The sequence below is a fragment of the Stenella coeruleoalba genome, assembly GCF_951394435.1.
Source record: "Stenella coeruleoalba genome assembly, chromosome: 20".
NCBI classification, from domain to species: Eukaryota; Metazoa; Chordata; class Mammalia; order Artiodactyla; family Delphinidae; genus Stenella; species Stenella coeruleoalba.
Genome location: NC_137166.1, coordinates 33,739,869 through 33,761,512, shown reverse-complemented (window position 1 = coordinate 33,761,512; position 21,644 = coordinate 33,739,869). Strand labels below are relative to the sequence as shown.

Genomic DNA, 21,644 nt, shown 5'->3' with positions numbered 1-21,644 from the left:
CCTCTTTCCCCCTTCCAATATGGCAAATGCAAATCTACAGATAAGCTGTAGAACCGTATTTTCCTAAATGGGAAGATGGTTCCATGGATTTTTAAAGTTTAGGGTAGTCTTGATTTAAGGATTCGTCACGTAAAACTGTAATATCTTGTCTCCAAATTAATGTGCTAATTAGAAACCTAAAAGCCTAGTGATAAATAGGAATTTTAGAATCTTCTCCACTTTTTACCAAGTTCAGAAATCTCTTACAAGACCTTTGTTTGCTTCATGGTCATCTAGTATTTTTTATTTATACTTGTAGTGACGGGGACCTTACTACCTTGCAAGGCAACCCCTTTCCATTTCCCGAAGCTATCATCATTGGAAAGCACTCCTGTTCATCTGCAACCTGCCTGTGGTGGAACAGTGTGGAATATATATATTACACATCACAAAACTACTTCAAATGAGTATTTCTTTTCATCATTAGATGGAAACTACCCAGTGCAAGGATCATGTGTGACTAGCCTTTTTCCTTGTAATGCCCTGAACATAGGCGCTCGGTAGTGTTCTTACTTAGTTTCATATGACTTGAAGATTAACTGGAAGACAGGCTAAATATTTTTTGCCTGTATTTGAATTAGAAAATGTGTAAGTGGGCCTTTGTAGAATAGATAACAGTCAAATTTAGGAGGTTTTTTCCATTGGTTAAAATGGAAGTATTCTACAGTGATATGCTTTCGAACCACAAATAAACTCTGATACATAGCAAATGATCCAGTTAGATAAGAAGTCCATTTATTTTGTTGTTTATTTGTGACCCTCATCCCTGCCAAAAGTGCAGAAGAGTAAAGCAAGCTGTAAACTCTGTAATGACTAGTCATTTTAGCTGTTGTCTTTAAGAAGCCAAAGGGGATAACCTTAGAGAATATATTAAAACCTGGGAAGCTTAAAAGTAAATCAGAAGATCCTAGGGTACCTAGAAGCATACCAAGGAAGACTTGGTTCCACCTGCAGAACTACCTGGAGTTTTAAAATCCAGTTTTCTGTAGTATTGCACAGTGAACAGGCAGAACGCTGCTATAAATCATTCCTTACCAAATGGCCCAGGATTTGAAACTAAGGGGCTGAGAAGGCTCCCTGTTGCCAACCCCTTGGTCGTGCCTGAGGACACCAAGGCCAGAAAGTGTCAGTTGCTTTTCAAAAAGAACATAGCTGCCCTCAGGCAGAGCCTGAGTCTGGAACTCAAGTTTTTTGGACTCTGTCTAAAAATAAAACATCAGAAGAGGCAGAAACTGTTGATTGCTTACTCAGCCACATTTTAAATGTTATAGCAGCGGAGGTTGGGACTTAGACATTTTTCTTTCCTTTCTTTATAACCATTTTGGATCTCCTGGTGTTTCTAGCTTCCTGTGAATCCCAGACCCGCTCTGGACCTAGATGGGCTTGCCGCTGCGGGCACACCCCTCCTTCCAGATTCTGTTACTTCGAGGCTGCACTGCCTCCCACTGCCCCCCAGCACGCTCCCCTCTGGCACTTGGCACCCATTGCTATTTAACTAGTGCCCTTCTCCTGGCTTCCTGGTCCATCACAGCTGTGCTAGACTGAGACACCACGAGCACAACCTCACTCTGGCTTACCTCCAGCTACCTGGAGCCCGGCCTCCCACCTTGTCTGCGTCCAACACAAGTTAGCAGATTTCCTCCCGTTTTATATTCAGTTTTCCCTCCTAGAGGTAGCTCTTCACAGTTGCGCCAGCTTGTTAAGGAATGCTATTTTCGTCTTCTTCTATTCTGCAGTAGTAATTGACTACACCCAGCCCCTCAGCCAGCCTAGTTTTTCCTTTCATCTTGTTCATTGATGCCCCCAGCCGCTCAGGCCTCAGCCCTTGCAGGTGTCCCCGCTCCTGTCTTTCCATTGCTGGTCATGCCCTGCGGCCCAGCCATTGTGTCCGTGTGTGTGGCGCTTCTGGAGCCCATTTCTTTCCTTCCACCATCCTCCAGGCCTTCAGCTAGTTAGTTCTTCTACAGTTGCAGTAATTTATGAGCCATTCCTCCGCCTCCAGTCTCGTCTCTTTCCCAATCCATTGTTTGCACCACTGCCAGATGAATCTTCTTAAAATGCTCCATTTTTTAAGTCAGTCTTTCCTGGGTCCCTCTCAGAAGCATTTAAATAGTTCCGTTACCACCGGGGAAGGTCTGAACTTCTTAGCTTTTCGTTCAAAGCCTGCTGTCATCAGGTGCTGCCTTCCTCTCAGCTGCTGTTCCTCCCTTTACTCCTCCCTCCGCCACAGGCTGTGCCCTTTGCTCGGTGCTCCCTGAGTGTGCCTCGTACCTCTCGGTCTCTGGAAGTCTTCTTAGCTCCTTCGTGGAGCCTTGTCTGCCAGCCATTCTTTTCAGGTCTTTGCTGATATTCACTGGCTGACCTATTCATTTGACACTTAATTCACTAAGCAAACATTATGAAAGACACGCTGTTTTGCTCCTGTGAGGAATGGATTACAGAGGGGTTAGAGGGTCATCCGCACTGCCAGGAAGCTTGTCTTTGTCACCTAGATTCTGTATCTTCTTGTGTTCATAGCTACTGGATCAGAAGTGTAAAGGCAGAGGCCAGGCCTTACACTTGAAATTTAAGAAATTTAAAAATCACCAGCACCCAGCAAATACTCTGCACAGGCGGATAAATACGTGCTGTGAGGGCTGCTAGTACACTTCTATTAAGGCTTCTTGGAATTTGGAATTTCTTGTTTTATTTATTTTGGCATTTTGATTAAATTTTGTACGTTCCCATTTTAGCATGAATTGTAACTTTAAAATTAAGGTGAGAAATCTATGAATGTAAAATCATCAGCTGAGTTATCTTATAAACTTAATTAGGGAAGATTATTTAAGCTAGTGATTTCTCACTAGTCTGGCCCCGCTCATATTAACTTTTCTGCTTTTTTTTTTCAGTCTGCATGAAGAAATAAGTGATTTTTATGAATACATGTCTCCAAGACCAGAGGAGGAGAAGATGCGGATGGAGGTGGTGAACAGGATCGAGAGTGTGATTAAGGAACTCTGGCCCAGTGCTGACGTGAGTACCTGTCTGGGTGGAAGGGTGCTTAGGTGGTAATATCCCTGTGTATGTGCATCTGTCGAGTTGTGATCTAATGAAATTTTAAAAGCAAAGAATTTTCTTCAGCTTTGAGAATTTTGGGCTTCCTAATTATTTGCATTGAATTGGATGACTTACTTAAAACTGTTTCTTTGCAGTACTGAATAGCAGCTACTAACTGCAAACTATTTTTGGGAATCATTACTATAAAGAGAGGAAAGACAAATAAAGCCTCCTTGTAGTAGTGGGTTATTTGGATGTGATGTATCAAAACGCTGTTACTATTTTGTTCCAGCCTGTCAGTATGAACATTACATAATTGTGTACAGCTGAATGAAGATGTCAAGTAGGAATTTCTTATGTCATTTGAAATTCGTTTTCCTAGGCTGATGCAGACGTGTGTTCTACTTTCCTGAAACTGCTGTTTTCTTCTCTTTTTCTAATCACTCCTTGCCTCCCACTATAGCTCCCACCCAGTGAACAAAACTTTTGCCCAAGATTTCCTCTGCTTATTTGTGGTTCTTATTGTGGACGCTCACTTTTTAGGGCTCCTTTGAGGGTCTGTTGTACAATTTTGTGCATTCGAAGAAGTAACTTATTAGAATCCATTACATTGTACATTGTGTTGTATAGCTTTTCTTTAGACTCCGTCATGGGCTGGTAAAGGTGAAGCCAGGGAAGTTTTTCTGGTCCAGTTGGCAAAACAAAGAAGCTTCAAATAAGATACTGTAGGTACAGGGAAGAGGGGAGGACACTAGCAATGTTTTATTGAGCAGCCACTGTATGCCACGTTGTTCCTCCCATGTGATCTAGATTGACAGCTTTCAACTGGGGACAAGTTTCTCCCCCAGGAGGCATCTGGCAATGTCAGAGACATTTTTTATTATCGTGACTGGTGAGGTGCTCCTGGCATATAATGAGTAGAGGCCAGGGAGGTTGCTAAACATCACATGATGCACAGGACAGCTCCTCAACACAAAGAATTATCTGCCCCGGAAGCCAGCAGTGCTGAAGTTGAGAAACCCTGATCTAAATCAGTCCTCCTCCTTCTGAGGTGGGGGATTTTATCCACAATTTTTTTGCAGATGAGGCGCACGAGGCTGTGATTAGGTTCCTGGGTCCATCTCACCTCAAAAGTTGAACTGTTTTCATTGTTCATCCTTTATTGCAATTACTTGCAAACACATATTTGCCTGAGTCTTCCACTGTTCTCTGTGATTTGAGATAGGATACGTCCTGATTTTATGCCACGGCATGATGTTATAATGACAGTGCCTGGTGTTCTCTGTGGAGATGGCCTACAGGCTGGCACTTGTCCTGGAACTGAAGTAGTCTGACCCTAATTCAGTAATCTATGCGAAGATTCCTTTTGAGAGAACAAAAGTTAAGGATTTGTGATTATATCTCTAGATTATCAGGGAACATTAGTGACCGGAACATTACTTTTGAGAGGTTTCTATTTAAGTCTACATATTTGAACCTAATAAGTTTAAGCTATATTCCGAATGTCTGCCTATAAGCCACGGGATCCCGCTTCATGAAAGCATGGTGTTAGAAAAACAATGCTCTTGTAGTACTAAAAATTACCAGTAGAGGGTGGCAAAACCCTGCATTTCTCCATAGCTTGGTGGCTTTTCATCTGATATTTTAATATAACAATTTTTTCTCTTTTAGGTCCAGATATTTGGAAGTTTTAAAACTGGCCTGTATTTACCTACTAGGTTAGTACATTTATGGCACTTATAAGGGATTGTACATTTTTTAAGAGTGTATGCGCTTTGACTGTTGAATGTGTAAGAGTTGAAACAAAGCAGGTTTATGAAACAAAAATTCACTTACCTGTATTTTATTTGAATTATCTTGAAGTAGAATATCACTGCAGATAACTGCTCAACCCTGTAACTTAACCCACTAACACAGATGTTAATGTCATATTATGGTAAAACACCTGATTATGCTCTAGAACTTTGTATTCTCTGGGATGCCAGGTCTCTCATTTTTTATTGAGAACTCATACTATTAGCTCCTGTTCCAGTGTTCTGATTCAGAAAATCAGGGTACAGACTCTCCTCTGAGGGAAGTCTTGGTCTTTTCAGGCCTCTTGTTTGTTTCGGTCTTCTCAAATGAGGGCTGTCTTGGCCCATAGCTGGGGGTGGGGTGTGTGTGTTGGGGGTGATTTTGGGGGTTAGTAAGACTTCCTTGAGGAGTGAGTACCTGTCCTCTAAGAATTGAAATGCTGTGGTCTCTACGAAGCAAAAACATTTATGATGTTTTTGTTTTTATTGTGGTAAGAGCACTCAACCTGAGATTTACCCTTTTAACAAATGTTCAAGCGCACTCTAGGCACCCATCATGTTTTTCATTTGAGTTTGATTCACTCTACTTTACCCAAACTTAAAATGTGTTAAAGTGGCTGGATCCTAGCAATTTCCATTCTTCCCATTGCTGTCTTAGGCCTACAAAAGCCATAAAATATTCAATTTGAGTCCATTAATATTTTTCCTTACTTAGGTTCTGAGCCTCAGCAAAACCTGAGTCACTCTTTCTAATAATTTAATTAAATGTTATGAACAGTACTACATTTACCTAGTTCAGATTTGAAAAGAGCACACACACAATTACAATGCAAAGTCTGGATCCCACCTCTCTCCCCCAGTTTCTCTCCTTGGAGGAGCTGCTATTACCAGTTCTTTGCATATCCTTCCAGAGATATTCTATGCATATAAAAGGAAATGTGTGTTTCTTCCTTTTGTACACAAATGGTAGCATACTAGATACACTGCCTGCATCTTGCTTTTTATACTTAATAACGTAAGTCACAATCCGTTAACCTCATTCACTTGGAAGGTCTTAAGTTTTTTAGTACCAGAAGCCTTTATGAACAGGAAACGTTAACTGGTGTTTTTGAGGTGTTACTTCTTTTAAAATCACCCCGGGAAATGACCAGGAGAAGGAGGAGGTTGTTAAAATCACCAGTTTCCACTTTCTCTCTAAAAACAGTCCTCACCAACACATTTAGTCTTCATGGGCAGGGTGAGAAATAGAATTCCATTGTACTAACCTGCTTCCTGTAGCTTGAATGAGTTAGAGTAAGTACAGTTTCTCACTTCTTGAAACAACTCTTGGGTGTGCTCTGTGTTCAGTGACATCGATCTTGTGGTGTTTGGGAAGTGGGAGAACCTACCCCTCTGGACCCTGGAAGAAGCTCTTCGGAAGCATAAGGTTGCAGATGAGGATTCGGTGAAAGTTCTAGACAAAGCAACTGTAAGTTCTTCAACATTTCATCTTAAACTCTCTAGGTTACTTATACATGAAACTTGTAAAATTAAAATTTAATTTTGGTGAGCACCGTCGGATTGGGAGTGAATTATTCCTTCCTTTTGTTCATGATCACAGTGTTTGTACATAAAAAGTTGTGTTTGTGAGACAAATGAATTATTCTGGTTGTACATTTCTTTAAAAAATATTATTCAATTTATCATACATAATGTAGAGATTTTTTCATATAAAAACATAAGTAAAAATGTGGATATCTGATAAAGTTTATAGTTGCACAGCTGTTGCTTTTCTATCATATTTTGTATCCTTGAAGAATTGTATTTATTGAAATTTTGTAAATCAAGTTATATTTAACTAACAGAATGGACATTAAAGAATTTTCACAGAAGCTCATTTTAGAAATAAATATGTCTATTTTAGAAGTTTGGATTTTTGCATATTAGGTTTTATTAGAGCAAAACAACTTGTATTGTTTTTTATTAAAAGCTGTTAATTTGGAAATCCAGTTCCGTACACAAAGTTTGCTGGCCTGAGTTTTCTAATGCATGGTAGAAATAGAGCTTTTTTTTTTTTTTTAAAGAATTCCTGATATCACATATAAATCATCCTATCATTTTTCATTTGAGAATCATTCTTACATTTTAAGTTCTCTTGTTAGGTTGTTTTTTGGGCTGTTTGCAAAACTGACCAAAAAGGCCAGCGACTTACTGCGTGTGACTTAAGAATCTAGCGGTTTTCTTATTGGAAACGGTTCGGCGCTGTGGGCTGACATTCACAATTCTTGATTTTCTTGAGTTGGAAACTGTTCTCCAAAGTATATTAATGTTGAGAAAGTTTTTGTTACCTGATTTCAGAACTCTCAGTTAGTAGAAACTACAAATATATTGCATGAGGTTAATGCTAAATACGTAATGTAAAATATCTAGAAGGCCAAGTCAGCTATGGTACGGAGGGTTCAGGATACTCGGTGTTTTTATGTCCTCATGAGGAGGTGAAGACCTCAAGTCTGATAACCTTCCATCCCCTGATTTTGTCATTTGATTTGGTTAAAGTATCTAAATTTTACCTGTCTTCTCTTTCTAGGTACCTATTATTAAATTAACAGATTCTTTTACCGAAGTGAAAGTTGATATCAGCTTTAATGTACAGAATGGTGTGAGAGCAGCTGACCTCATCAAAGATTTTACCAAGGTCAGAGAATTTATAGTGTTTATTCAGTGAAAATGTTAGAAATGGAGTTGTGTTTTGAGATTCTGTTGTGGTGGTGTTCGGATATACTTGGCTAAACTATCTTTATATGTGTATCGCTGACAAATGCTTCTTTTCTGTACAGTGGTTTTACTTTCCTTGAATCTGCTTGTAATAATCAGTAATTTATAATGTGACCTCAAGTAAGAATTAAGGGTTGAGGAAGCTTTTGAAGAACTTCTCTCCAAGAGTTCAGATTAAGACCCTCTCTAGGGAGCCTTTTCTAGATTTTAATCCCCAAGTCACCTGTAAGATAGGTCCTGCAGGTGTCCTTATCTTACCTTGAAGTGGTTTAAGTCTGTTTCTGCTTATTCTGTTTTCTTCCCAGATAGTGCAGAATTTGTCAACATCATCTTCAGAACATTTCACATGCTTAAACCCATCAGCTTTTTTCTCCCAAAACTAAAACTGTGAACTGCTTTGGCTTATGTAGAATATCATTTCTCTCCATTCACAATGTTTTTTTTTTAAATAAATTTATTTATTTTATTCATTTATTTAATTTTTGGCTGCATTGGGTCTTCTCTGCTGCACGCGGTTTTCTCTAGCTGCTGAGAGCGGGGGCTACTCTTCGTTGCAGTACGTGGGCTTCTCACTGCAGTGGCTTCTCTTGTTGCGGAGCACAGGCCCTAGAGCACGCGGGCTTCAGTAGTTGTGTCGCATGGGCTCAGTAGTGGCAGCACGCGGGCTCTAGAGCACAGGCTCAGTAGTTGTGGCGCACGGGCTTAGTTGCTCCGCGGCATGTGGGATCTTCCCGGACCAGGGCTCGAACCCTGCATTGGCAGGCAGATTCTTAACCACTGTGCCACCAGGGAAGCCCCCACGATGTTTTTTTTTTTTAGCAGCTCTTCAGGTTCACCTTTTTCTTTTTATGTCAGAAAAAATTTTAACTCTCCTGTGGTAAACATATTCTTGTATAAATGAGCAGAGTATAGAAAAGCAGAAAAAGAAAAGAAATATTATCTGTAATCCCACTCTTTTGGAGGTATTGGGTATGTATAAAGTTTCTTTTTACCAGAAAGAAACTTTTTTTAAAATTGAGGATAATACGTATGATAAAAAAATCTTACCAGTATAAAAGGGTAGTGAAAAGTGAGTCACCCTTACACCTTACATGCTTAGGCCAGCTTCATAGGATGTGCCTTCATCGGCTTTTTTTCTTTGCTTTTTATCCTCTTCTTGAAATTTTTAACAAAAGGAATATAGCACGCTATATACAAGACGTCTAATACTTTTCTTCTAACTTAATATTTTGGTGGGTTTTTCTGTATCAGCACAGTCAGGGTTCCTCCTTTCTTTTCACTGACTACATGCTTGTCCCTCATCAGGATTATTGTGCTTTGTGCAGCACTTCCCCGGTGTTGCTTCCAGTGGTTTTTTCTGTTACAGAAGGTGCTTGGTGGACATCCTTCCATGCCTACATCTTTCTTTACACTAATAAATTGTAGGAAGATTCCCGGAAGTGGAATTTCTGGGTCAGAGGATATATGCAGAAAAAATTCTGTTGGAAATTTGCCTAGTTGTTCTTTAAAGAGACTATATTTCTGAGTTCAACTGTAGTGTTTAAAAATGATTATTTCTCCATATTTTTGTTGTTTCTCGTGCTTGCTTACTTTGACATGATTTGCAAAAGTTTAAACTTTTTTCTTTCTCATGGAAGCGGTTTGTTTCCATTGTAAGTGTCAAGAAAAGAGTGGAAATCACTAGTAATTCTACCGCCCTAGGTGATGGCTGTTGACTTCTTTCTCGATGTTTGTGCTTGCTTTGTTCCCCTCGGCGTCCCTAGCCCAGGGCCTGGCTTGTGGAGAGAACTTAATGAGTGTGTGCCTGAGTGACAGACAGACTCACACTCTCCCTATTGGCCAGCATGGATGTTCTCACCCTTCTTTGTAAAGCACAGAAGGTGGGTCTGTGTGTTCACCCGCCCACATGGAGAACAGCGGGCAGGATGGCTCCTGCTTCTGGGCTCTGCAGAATCATCTGAAGGACCCTGGTCTGCCTATGGAGTGCCACCTGCAAGAAGTGATTCTTCAAAATCCCACTGATTTAGTGCTTTAAGAGATGGGAATTCCCTGGCGGTCCAGTGGTTAGGACTCTGCGCTTTCACTACATGGGGCCTGGATTCGATCCCTGGTCAGGGAACTAAGATCCTGCAAGCTGGGAGGTGTGGCCAAAAAAAAAGAAAGAATTGAGACATTGTCCTGTACTGTTTCTGTTACCTATTTACAATTGAATATTATTCGGTAATGGTCATAAATGAGTGTCACAAAATATGTATTGCTAGCGTTTTTGTCCTGTAGTGAGTGCTTGGCTGCTGTCATTTACATCTACATGTTTTAGATTTTAGATGTGAGGAGACAATCCTTAATTACTTATAGCTTACTTTTTTATAGCTTGTTTTAAAAATAGAAAATTAAGTATATTACATATGTCCACCAAAGTTTGTACTGTAAGGACCAGTTTATACTTAGAGACCATATATGCTGTTAATGCTTAGAGCTGTTATTGATGTAGGAATTCATTGAAAATACAATTTTCTTTTCCAGAAATATCCTGTATTACCATACTTGGTTTTAGTATTGAAACAGTTCTTATTACAGAGGGACCTTAATGAAGTATTTACAGGTGGAATTGGTTCTTATAGTCTCTTTTTAATGGCAGTGAGTTTCCTTCAGGTAAGTTATACCATACTAGTGTACACTAAACATTTTTTAAAATATATCAGTTGGGAATCATTTTGGAAAAAATTTAAATCAAGCTCTAATTAGAGTGTTTCCTTTGATTACTTACGACTTTTCCCTTTAAACTAGGTACCTTTTTATAATTTAGCAAATAAGTACTTTAAAATCCCTAGGGAAGAATATTTATTTTTAATCCCGTGTGCTCTAGTATTTTTGAGACTTTTCACTGCAAATTTTAGCATGCAAAAGTATGGTGTGGTTTCCATAGGTGTAAATAGTAACACAAATGCCAAAATTAAGAATGTCTTCTAAGCACCTACTCTTGTAAGTTTAGCTGGAGTTGAGATTTGCTGTCTGGTTAAGATGAGTTAGAAGCCTTAATCTCGTCAGTGAGCGTACTTATGTGGCGCAGTGTTGCCAACTGCGTGACTCGCTGGTGAGTCAGAATGACTTCCCTGATGTTGGGCCAAGCCCGCGCTCTCAGCATCCTGGGGCAGCTGTAAAATTCAGCCTTATAAATTGTCCCCCACCAGGTCCCCCCACACCCATGGGGCTTTAATTTAGGTTGTCTATAACAGAAGTGCTATTATGATTAGCCTGCTCTAACTCCATGACCTATTGGCTGCTATGCTAAAGCAAAATTATAATAATACTGTTTATAGAAGTTAGAATGTCATTTATTATCCTCACCTTGAATTTAGAGAAAGTCCAATATAATTCTTTTTCTTCTCATTTTAGTTACATCCCAGGGAAGATGCTTGCATCCCCAATACAAACTATGGTGTTCTCTTAATAGAATTTTTTGAATTATATGGACGACACTTCAATTATTTAAAGACTGGCATCCGGATAAAGGATGGTGGTTCCTATGTGGCCAAAGATGAAGTACAGAAAAATATGCTAGATGGCTACAGGCCATCCATGCTTTATATTGAAGATCCTTTACAACCAGGTATTGAATTTAGGTAAATTTATGGACATTCAAAGAAAAAGGCATTGGGAATTCCCTGGCAGTCCAGTGGTTAGGACTCACTCCACGCTTTCACTGCTGAGGGCCTGGGTTCAATCCCTGGTCGGGGGAACTGAGATCCCGTAGGCCTCGCAGTGCGGCCAAAAAAAGAAAAAGAAAGAAAAGGGCATTGTCAGTCATCATATTGTACTTTAAACTCTCTTCAGATGAAAAATTAAGCATTAACTTGTAGTAGTCTTTTTTTTTTTCCTCAAAATATATATATATATATATATATATATTTTTTTTGCGGTACGCGGGCCTCTCACTGTTGTGGCCTCTCCCGTTGCGGAGCACAGGCTCCAGACGCACAGGCTCAGCGGCCATGGCTCACGGGCCCAGCCGCTCTGCGGTATGTGGGATCCTCCCGGACCGGGGCACGAACCCGTGTCCCCTGCATCGGCAGGCGGACTCTCAACCACTGCGCCACCAGGGAAGCCCTCAAAATATTTTATAAGCAAACACATGAACATAAACACACACACACAGCAGGAAAACACATTGCATACTTCCAAATGAGTTGAGTTGGGAGTGGAATCCATTCGACTCTTAAAGGCAAAGGAGAATGGGTATTAACTATATGGGTGGGTTTGTGCATCTCCAGTTTGGTGCCATTTTTCTTCTTTCCTGCGTCCTCACTGCTTCTGATTCTAACCAGGTGTCAAACGGCGCTTTAAGTGAGGATTTTGAGGTCCTTAGAGGGAGTGAGCTCGCTCATATGTCTCAGAATTCATGAGGGAAAGGGTACCAAGAGATAGTTTAGTTTCCCTTTGGACCCCTTCTTTTTAATTTTGCATAGTCTCCCTGTGCTTTTTCCAGCTTTATGTTGGCTTAAAAGTGAGCAGAAAATGAATTCCTCCTGTGCTTTCATGATGCTGTGTTTGCTTGCTTGTATCCTAGTTTTTCTGGGCAATATTTTTTCCTGATATAATTGTAAAATATTTAGATTCCGTATTATCGGACTTCAATGGAAATGCTTTTAGGCATTTGCTTTTAATGTATTGGCCTTGAAAATGAGTAAGGAAAGGGAGTTAAGAGATAGAGTAGTTACCTAGGAGCCCTTTTCTGGCTTGATGAGCCATCTTATAAACATTAATAGTTCTGTGTGGTGACTTCCCTGGCGGTCCAGTGGTTAAGACTCTGCACTTCCAATGTAGGGGGCTCAGGTTCGATCCCTGGTCGGGGAACTAGGATTCCATATGCCGCGCAGTGCGGCCAATAAAAAAAAGAAAGTTCTGTGTTTATTCATTGAGGAAATGTTTACTGGGAGCCTACCCTACATAAAGGACACAAAGGTTTTTTCAGCAAGATGGTCCTTGCTTTTTAGAAGCTCATAATTTAGTGAAGGAGATGTCTGTATACCTACCAAGCAAAAAATAAGTATTTATAATTTAGCTTGGTTTCCCTCTTAGGGAAAACCAGGCAGTTACTTCTTTTATTTGCATGACTGTGTATGGGATAGTCCTGTTGGGCCAGAAGACATCTAGGCAATTTATATGACATAAGAACATATTTATGCGTGATGCACGCGTTTATAGAGTCTGGGGAGCTGTGGGACCGACTGACAGCTCAGATTCTGAGTGCCGCTCTAGCAGGATAGTGAGTGCCCTTGCTCTCCCAGAAGAGGGCTCATAAACATTTAGTTCATTTTAAGCCACGGTAAGTTTTAATATCTTATGTATATATTTCTTTTAAAGGTAATGATGTTGGAAGGAGTTCATATGGGGCCATGCAAGTGAAACAGGCCTTTGATTATGCCTACGTTGTTCTGAGTCATGCTGTATCGCCAATAGCAAAGTACTATCCCAACAACGAAACGGAGAGGTAAAAGTTTAACTAAAATCAGCCCATTGGGTCAAAATTGGTTGTGGCTTCTTATCTTCAAATTAATGTACCTCCCCTCTTTTTTTTTTTTAAACACTTGCAGCATATTAGGTAGAATAATTAGAGTAACAGATGAAGTTGCCACATATAGAGACTGGATATCAAAGCAGTGGGGCTTGCAGAATAGGCCTGAGCCTTCATGCAATGGTAAGAGTTTTTCATCGATTGAGTATTAGAGGCTTTTCTGTGTTGTGTGTGCTTAATGGGAAGAAACGTTTTCCAATCTTTTGCCACTCTTTCAGGAAATGGTGTTACCTTGATAGTAGATACTCAGCAGTTAGATAAATGTAATAATAATCTATCTGAAGAAAATGAAGCCCTTGGAAAATGTAGAAGTAAAACTTCGGAATCTGTTAGTAAACACTCTTCAAACTCTTCATCAGGTCCAGTGTCTTCCTCTTCCGCTACACAGTCCAGCTCTAGTGACGTCGTAAGTATGAAGACGTTGTTTTCTAAACCTAGACCCTTAGGAGTTCTGTTGGGGGTAACTCTATCTAGAGAGACAAGGCTAGCTCATTTTCTTATTTGTTCCTGGGAAATTTTAATAACTTTATGATTGTACTTTTTTTTTTTTTTTTCCTTGCAGTATGCGGGCCTCTCACTGTTGTCGCCTCTCCCGTTGCGGAGCACAGGCTCCGGACGCGCAGGCTCAGTGGCCATGGCCCACGGGCCCAGCCGCTCTGCGGCATGTGGGATCCTCCCGGACCGGGGCACGAACCCGCGTCCCCTGCATCGGCAGGCGGACTCTCAACCACTGCGCCACCAGGGAAGCCCTATGATTATACTTTTTCTCAACATTGTGTTCAAATTTTCAAGCATACAGCCAAAAGTGAAAGGATTTTAGTGAACATCCATATACACCACTAGATTCTACCATTGACATTTTACTGGCTTATCACAGAGCTGTCCATTCATTCACCAGTTCATCTTATTCTTTGATACATTTCAAAGTATTGCAGACATTAGCACACTTCCCACAAAGTACTGTTGTGTGCTTGTCATTAACCACAGTTCAGTGTTTGTCCAGTTTTCTCTTTTGATATAAAATTAACATATAAGGAAATCTTAATTATACATTTACTAAATTTTAACAAATGCATACACATGTGTAACACCAAATCCTAACAAGATACAGACTATTACCATCACCCCAAAGAGTTCCCTCATGATGTTTTCAAGTAAATTCCCAATCTTACCCTCAGAGGTAACCACCACTACGATTTTCTAATACCATAGATTAGTTTTGTCTGTTTCAAAATTTTATATAAATGGGTTATATACTCTCTTGTTCACCATTTAGAAATGTACAACTTAAGTGGTTTTCTTTTAGCATATTTATAATATTGTGCAGCTATACCACTATCTAATTCCAGGACATTTCCATCACCCCAAAAACAAACCTATTAGCAGTCCCTAATTTATTCTCTCCCCCTGTGCCCTGGAAATCCCTAATCTACTTTCTGTCTTATCCTGAGTTTACTTAAAATCAAGATCTATTAATAAAATGGGCTTTATTGGCTTCATTAAGTGTATAACATAAAATAATCTAAATATGGAAGAGGAGGGCTTCCCTGGTAGCGCAGTGGTTGAGAGTCCGCCTGCCGATGCAGGGGACACGGGTTCGTGCCCCGGTCCCAGAAGATCCCACATGCCGTGGAGCAGTTGGGCCCGTGAGCCATGGCCGCTGAGCCTGCACGTCCGGAGCCTGTGCTCCACAACGGGAGAGGCCACAACGCTCTGAGAGGCCCGCGTACTGCAAAAAAAAAAAAAAAAAAAAATTGTAAATATGGAAGAGGCGTAGTTTTTCGTTGTCGACGATGACCGTTTATCATAATGGAGTCGTAAACGCTCACATGCAGGATCTACCTGTGGGCAGTTGTGGTTCCTAGAGCACAGCTGTGGAGGACAGAATGCCGAGCTAGATGTCACAGACACAGAGGGGTGAAAGCAGACACAGCCTCGAGAGGGCGCCTTAGGGACTGAGAGTACGTGTCTCTGAAATGCTGGGCAGAGTGTGAGGGGAAAGGTAGAGCTGAGGAAAGAGTAGCAGTCATGGCCCCAGCAGCCCCGAAACAGGTGGGCTCAGACCGGTGTCTCTGGGAAGTCTGGTCCACTCGGTGTGTTCGGTGCAGGGAGCGCTGATTTGTCATCGCAGACTCTTGAGAGACCGAGCTTTGTAAAGTGACTGTTTTGTATTTGGTTGAAGACATTGAATCAGGGACCGGGACTTAGGTCCTCACTCTTTACCATGCTCTTTCCACTCTACCATGGTTCATTTTCTGTAAATAAAAATGCAAATAAACTTGGACCTCTATGAGCTCCTTCAAGGCCGATTAACAAGGTCAGGCGTGGGCAGTGGATTTAACAATGAACAGAAACCCTCTGATAGAATAAGCCACTTTAAATGTTTGGAAGAAAACTTAAGCAGTTAATTTTATAAATTCCTCAGTGTGCTTCCTTTAACTCCCAAATATTTATTAGACTTAGTCCAGAGAGTGCTTAGCTGAAGTTTTTTTCCTTTCTTAATATTGAATGTCTAAATTATTACTGTGTCACATTATAATTCATGTGACTTGTGTTAGGATTCCGACGCGACACCGTGCAAAACCCCGAAACAGCTGCTCTGCCGCCCGTCCACTGGGAACCGGGTAGGGTCGCAGGATGTGTCCTTGGAATCCTCTCAGGCAGGCGGGAAAATGCAGAGCACCCAGACCACTAACATATCCAACAGCACCAACAAATCCCAGGTGTGTGGAATTTGTGTTTTTGATTGTTAATATTGCGTATAGAATATTTAGAGTTTTGTACGTGCATGTACATATATACATATGTATTCATACACATTATGGGTTTAAAGAAAGCTCTAGGTTAAAAAACAAACATATTTTGTTCTAAGAGGTGCCAAAGCATGACAGTGCTTCTAGTAACAGGATGTCCTGAGGATCTTTGTGAGACACCATTGTAACATAAACCTTTGTGGGAATCTAGCCACCTGGTCCTTATAAGATGTCCCGGCCAACCCACCTTATTACAGATTCAGCATAAAAAAAAATTGCTTCAAGTTATACAAAGTTTCAGCTGTACTTGAAGTAAACTCACGTGAAGTTTTTGCATGACCTCATTGCAGTGTTGTGCACATCTGGGAATAATGTATCCTTTTTTATTTTAAAATTCAATACCTGGTTGCCTGTGTTGAAATGATCAGACAGCAGTCAGCCATGGTCAGCTGACTAGCTTTAGCTTTGACTTAAAAAGGCCACAGAGACACTCTATTGGAAGTTTTTCAGTTGCCTGAAATTTTATTCATCGTGAATAATGAATCAAAATGAGGGGAAGAAGTCATTTCGTACTAGACTCTGGCCTAAGGCCATCACACCCTCTCCCAGTACATCAGGGACCCTGGGGAAGGCCCCTTGGCAGTACAGATTGACTGTTAATGTCAGTCACCTCATGTGTGACTTGACTCGCAGAATCCACTTTACCTGTAGTCATGTGCACCAAACACAGACTCGTTTAGAAATGGCAATTAAAGTGACACGTGATAGCAGGAAAGGAGTGGCCGGCTGTGATGACCCCTGACCTGGCAACACACCTGCATGTCTGACAGCTTCTTCCAGTAATGCCATTTGTTACGTGGTGTATCGGTTGATAGGCTCCTTAAGAAAAGCCTTACATTGCATATACTCTGTTAAGAAGACAGGGCTTCTTCTTAACAGAAGAAGTGGTCTATGTTTTTTGATATTTAAAAGTTTTAGAGCCCGAGAGAGTTAACCCCTGTAGCATCGTTTTCTGCCTGCTAGATAAGTCAGCGTGTTCCTAGTTATGAAAGCTCCCCGAGGTAGGTCTTAGCCAGTGCTCTGTTGAATCTGCAATACTGATGTCTTTTTGACCGCTTTCCTTCTCTGCAGCATGGATCAGCAAGGCTCTTTCGTTCTTCCAGCAAAGGCTTCCAAGGTACAACCCAAACAAGCCATGGTTCCTTGATGACAAACAAACAACATCAAGGCAAATCAAATAATCAGTATTACCATGGCAAAAAGAGGAAACACAAGAGGGACGCCCCCCTCTCAGACCTTTGTAGATAGTCGGCGTTGTACGATGGACTGTCTTCTGTGTGCAATGATCTCATGCTCAGGACAGTTGGATAGGGACTCCTGGGAAACATTCGGGAGCCTTACACTGTTCAGACGTTGATTTAGCAACTGCGTTTTTTCCCAGCTCGCCACGGAATGGATCATGAAGACTGACAACTGCAAAAACAAAAAGCACGCAAAAAAGGGGGGAAAAAAAGGCTGCTCATTTGATAAGTCATATGCTATAACAGGGTCATTTTAAGATTTAAAGCTTGAATGTAAAATAAATCTATTTCTCATTGGCTTTATGCAGAGTTATAGGGACTAGTATTCAGTGTGGGTAGGGTGACAGAAACAAGAAACAATTTCAGAGGATGGGGTGGGGAAGGAAAACACAGGTATCTTATAGGAAGTCCAGATTTCAAAGGGGAAAGTGATCTGTGCATGTTTTTTTTTTTTTAATATTTTTGCATATATTTACCATTTTATTGTGTGTATATATAGATGACCATATAGGAAATTGATATTTGTAATAGTGGATTTGTTAATACTTTTTACATAACATTACTGTTTAAATTGTAAACAGATTTTTCTCAGGATTAGTTTGAAAAATAATCTGAATTGTCATCTTAACATCCATCTATAGGGAAGTGATTAGTTCTATTACTCAATTTGTTTCCTCAACATTGAAATGACTTAATAGAACCCTTGTGACCTGCTGCAAAAATTTTCCTCTCTAAAGAAAAGGTTATGGTGGCAAATGACGTTTACTTTATTTTGTAAAAAAACAAAAAACAAACAAAAAAAACATACGTACTATGTACTTTTGTGTAAACACTGAAAAATCTCTAGTCATCTCTAAGAATTGACTTGCAACTGTTTTCTATAGTGCTGTCGTCTTGGGCAATGGGCAATTACATGACTTTGTGTTTGTTTCCTTTGCAGTCTTTTTTTTTTTTCTTTTCTTCCTAATAGGAAAAAAAAAAAAGGCCACCCACGTCTGGTCCCATTCCTGTTGCAGGGAAACCTCGAGTTCCACAGACGTTGCATGCTGGCTCCTCTAACCCTGTGTGCTGCGTGTGCTTGTTTTTCTCATCTCATATTCTTTTTTAAATTCATGCTTAACTACTGTGGGAGAGAATAACTGTAAACAGCTTTAATTAAATCATACTTATAAAAAACTATTTTCTTATACTCCACTTTATGCTTTTGGTATTGTTGATCTTTAAAAATTAAATGGTCTTTGATAATGGATCTATTTTGTATTGCCTTATTAAGACCAAATACTTCTTGTCATCCCATTCTTTATCCTCTCCTTTCATGGAATTGTTATCTTTAATTAAAACTTTTTTAAACATTGGCTTGTTTCAATCATGCTGTAAATTTTGGTTATGGTCAGTTTTGAGTGCAAATGAGATGTATAATTCTGTTATTCATCACATGTTGAGTTTGAAACTCGGTTGGAAGTATTTAATGGAATGTAAGTGATATTTCTGAAAACGCTTTCTTTCAAGGTGAACACTCTTTATGTTCAGCATCACTATGTCTGGCTCTGTTAATTACAGCCATTTCTGAGATGAGATTCTTTTATAAATATATACATATAAAGTACTATTGGCTTTTAGGAATTTCTTTTATGTATGTTTATGAAATACTGAAGACCAATCAGACCATTAATGGACATTTAGTGCAACTTTTTATAAAGAAAATAATGCTAAAATAAGACCAAAACTGATGTCATCACTGAAATTAACAGTTTTCAATGAGTTCGTATTTTAATTCACAACAAAAAAATGTGTTCCAAAACTGGAAGTTCATAATACTTGTGTAAACCGTGGAAGATTTTAAATGTGATGTTATTTTGACAATGTTTTAAATTTTAGAGTCACATTTTATTCTGATCAGAATTTTTATCAAGATGTTGAGCTTCTGTTTTTTGAAACTAGTTTGTCATAACATTGTGCATAGTCACAGTATTTATTTTCTAGGACTATTGTGAATGTGTAGACTTATGTTTACTGCTAAGGGAACAATTATTTATGAAATAATATTAAATCCAGTATTAGCTGCCTATTTCAGACACTTAATACTTGCAGAGATCCATGTTACATTTACCACACTGAAGTTTTTTTTTTAAAGAATCACCCTCATTGTTGAAAGTAAATGTACTCTTAGGGTGCAGATATTAGTGTTTCAATAAGCATGTGATTATATTAAGGTGGTGGTAGCGGGAAGATAATCTTGATTCCATTGGGAATCTTAGGTTTTCGTAAATTTATTGGGAAAATAGTTTTTCCTGTACTGCTGACGTTTCTTTTTGGTAAACAGTATCTTTCTAAAAGAAAAGCATGAAGGAGAAATTGAGGTGTGTACATTTCCTCAAATGACCAGCATTGTATTCGTGAATACTGTGTATCTTGCAATGAACGGTGTGGAAGCTGTTCATTTTTCAACCTGAAGTAAAATACTTTCAAGAACTTTTAGTTTGCCTGCTCATTTGTTTTGTACATTTCATCTCTGTATTTGACTCCTGTCTTTTTTCTTTTCTGAGTTTAAATAGTTTCTATAAAGATTTTGTGAATATGTCAGAAACATGCCATTTAAATATTGTAGTCCATCCATGTCCATGAGTCATAACCTGCCTTTGCTAGTACGTGTAGAATGGGGTGTTACAAATCCGGCCTCACTGTGGTGACATTTCTCTGGCAGTGGCGTGTGTGTACCTGGCTGGTGTGGAAGCTCCTTAAAAAGTCATAATAAACTTTTCAAAATACTGGTTTTTAGAGGTTGCTGATGGGTCATAGAGGTGTCAGCACAAAACCTGAGTGGTTATGCTTTGATGATAAAGGTCAATGCACTTTTTCTTCCATTTTGAAGGTGTCCGTGAAGGTGCCCAGTTTTTAGCGTCTTTGATCTGTTTGGAGATGTTGCGCGTGGCTTGCAAGTCTAGCTTTGATCTGTGGGATCCACTGGTTTTACATGTAGTCGCCCTCCAGGCTTCACCAGTTGATCATATTATACTTTTGCCCTGTTTTGAGTGTTTTACATTTCCTTGCATTTTGAGCCTCTCATTAATATTTAGGTTTAATATTTAGGTCATTTGCTTTGGCTCCAGATATTCCTGGGTAAAGTCTTCACAGAGCAAAACACGTGCGGTAGGGAGAGCATTTTTAATAGCCTTTTTTCCTCTGGAGTCTTAAATCTCCTTGTGTCTTCTTTTCATTGCCTTAAGCTATGGCCTAGTGTTTGGGGGTTCTGAACTGTAGGTGGGTCACGAGAGAGTATGGCTGCTCTGAGCTGCAGGACCCTATTGCTGTGACGTGTATCCATTGCAAAGACCTCCCCGATGACTAGGACGTAGTTTTTTAAGTTGCTCTGTAGAAATCCCTAGGAATCACCCTGGGTATTATTGATAAGTTTTGCTGCTATTTTTATTGTTCATGACGTATCTTCTCAACTTTAATATCCATCTAGAGTTTGAAACCAATCAGTTCCCTCAGTTATCAGACGCTGTTGATTTCTTAGTGTTTCAGTCACTAACTTGGAATGTTGATAGGAAGTTGGTTGCTTCTCAATTAACTTTTCAGGCATTAAATGGTAAAGTATAAAAAATATTCCCAATTTTGCTGTGATAAATATTAAAATGTCAAAATTAATAATCAGAAGAGTTTATGCTTATCCATCAGTTCTTACTCTCATTAAACTGTTTGAATTAGTGGAAAGCAACATTCTCGTAAAGTATTTTGTGAGCGGAGTATTCAATAAATGACTATTAAACCTGAGTAGGAAAGTTATAGTTAACAGTTGCTCTTTATCCTAATTTTCATCAGTGACATCTAGTGAAATGTGTAGAGAGAGGATGATGTAGCATTGAAGTGGGATCAAAGATACGTGTAAGTAATTCTTTGGAAGTGGTGTCTTTACCTTGTCTCAATTTCTAAACCTCAAGACTCTTAACTGCCTGCAATTTTGTCAGAACATTTATGGGTGGAATAATGTTAAAGAATGAATTTTAATATGCTACTTGGTAGTTACCATAACTAAGAAACAAGCCAGATTTTACCCCGGAGAGTACTTGCATGACTTGAAAACCCTACATCACCCAGGAGCCTTTTTCTCGACCATCTTCTTGTGAGCTGTCTTGACTTTACACCTTAAGCAACATTTTTTCTTCAAAGAGAATGAACTAAATGTCTGTATACATTGAATGCTGACAAAATTATTAACCAAAGGAATTGCTTATAAAGTCTGCTGATCTGTTTTATATCCAGAGTTAAATATTTACTTAAGGACAGCTTTTAGCTCATAAACTGCTAATGTGCTAATGTTTGTTTTCCTCATGTCAGGTTGGGTTGTTTTTTTTTTTTCCTGAGTATTTGGCCTTTATATTTTCTGCTT

General features: G+C 39.6%; 1 protein-coding gene across 5 annotated transcripts in view; it reads left to right on the top strand.

Moving 5' to 3' along the window:
* TENT4B (terminal nucleotidyltransferase 4B) overlaps window positions 1-20,220 on the top strand; it is a 62,750-nt gene extending 42,530 nt beyond the window's left edge. For 2 of the 5 annotated variants that reach the window (XM_079906584.1, XM_079906582.1), the window contains 11 exons: window positions 2,928-3,051; window positions 4,747-4,793; window positions 6,216-6,336; window positions 7,435-7,542; window positions 10,146-10,274; window positions 11,019-11,232; window positions 12,987-13,113; window positions 13,217-13,320; window positions 13,416-13,603; window positions 15,756-15,922; window positions 18,192-20,220. In XM_079906584.1, the coding sequence (XP_079762710.1) occupies window positions 2,928-3,051; window positions 4,747-4,793; window positions 6,216-6,336; window positions 7,435-7,542; window positions 10,146-10,274; window positions 11,019-11,232; window positions 12,987-13,113; window positions 13,217-13,320; window positions 13,416-13,603; window positions 15,756-15,922; window positions 18,192-18,390 (1,528 nt within the window). In that variant the 3' untranslated portion in view covers window positions 18,391-20,220. Of the gene's footprint in view, window positions 1-2,927; window positions 3,052-4,746; window positions 4,794-6,215; window positions 6,337-7,434; window positions 7,543-10,145; window positions 10,275-11,018; window positions 11,233-12,986; window positions 13,114-13,216; window positions 13,321-13,415; window positions 13,604-15,755; window positions 15,923-17,081 lie in introns of all 5 variants that reach the window. The other 3 variants (XM_079906585.1, XM_079906586.1, XM_079906583.1) reach the window with 3 other exon arrangements.
* Window positions 20,221-21,644: the final 1,424 nt, after the last annotated feature.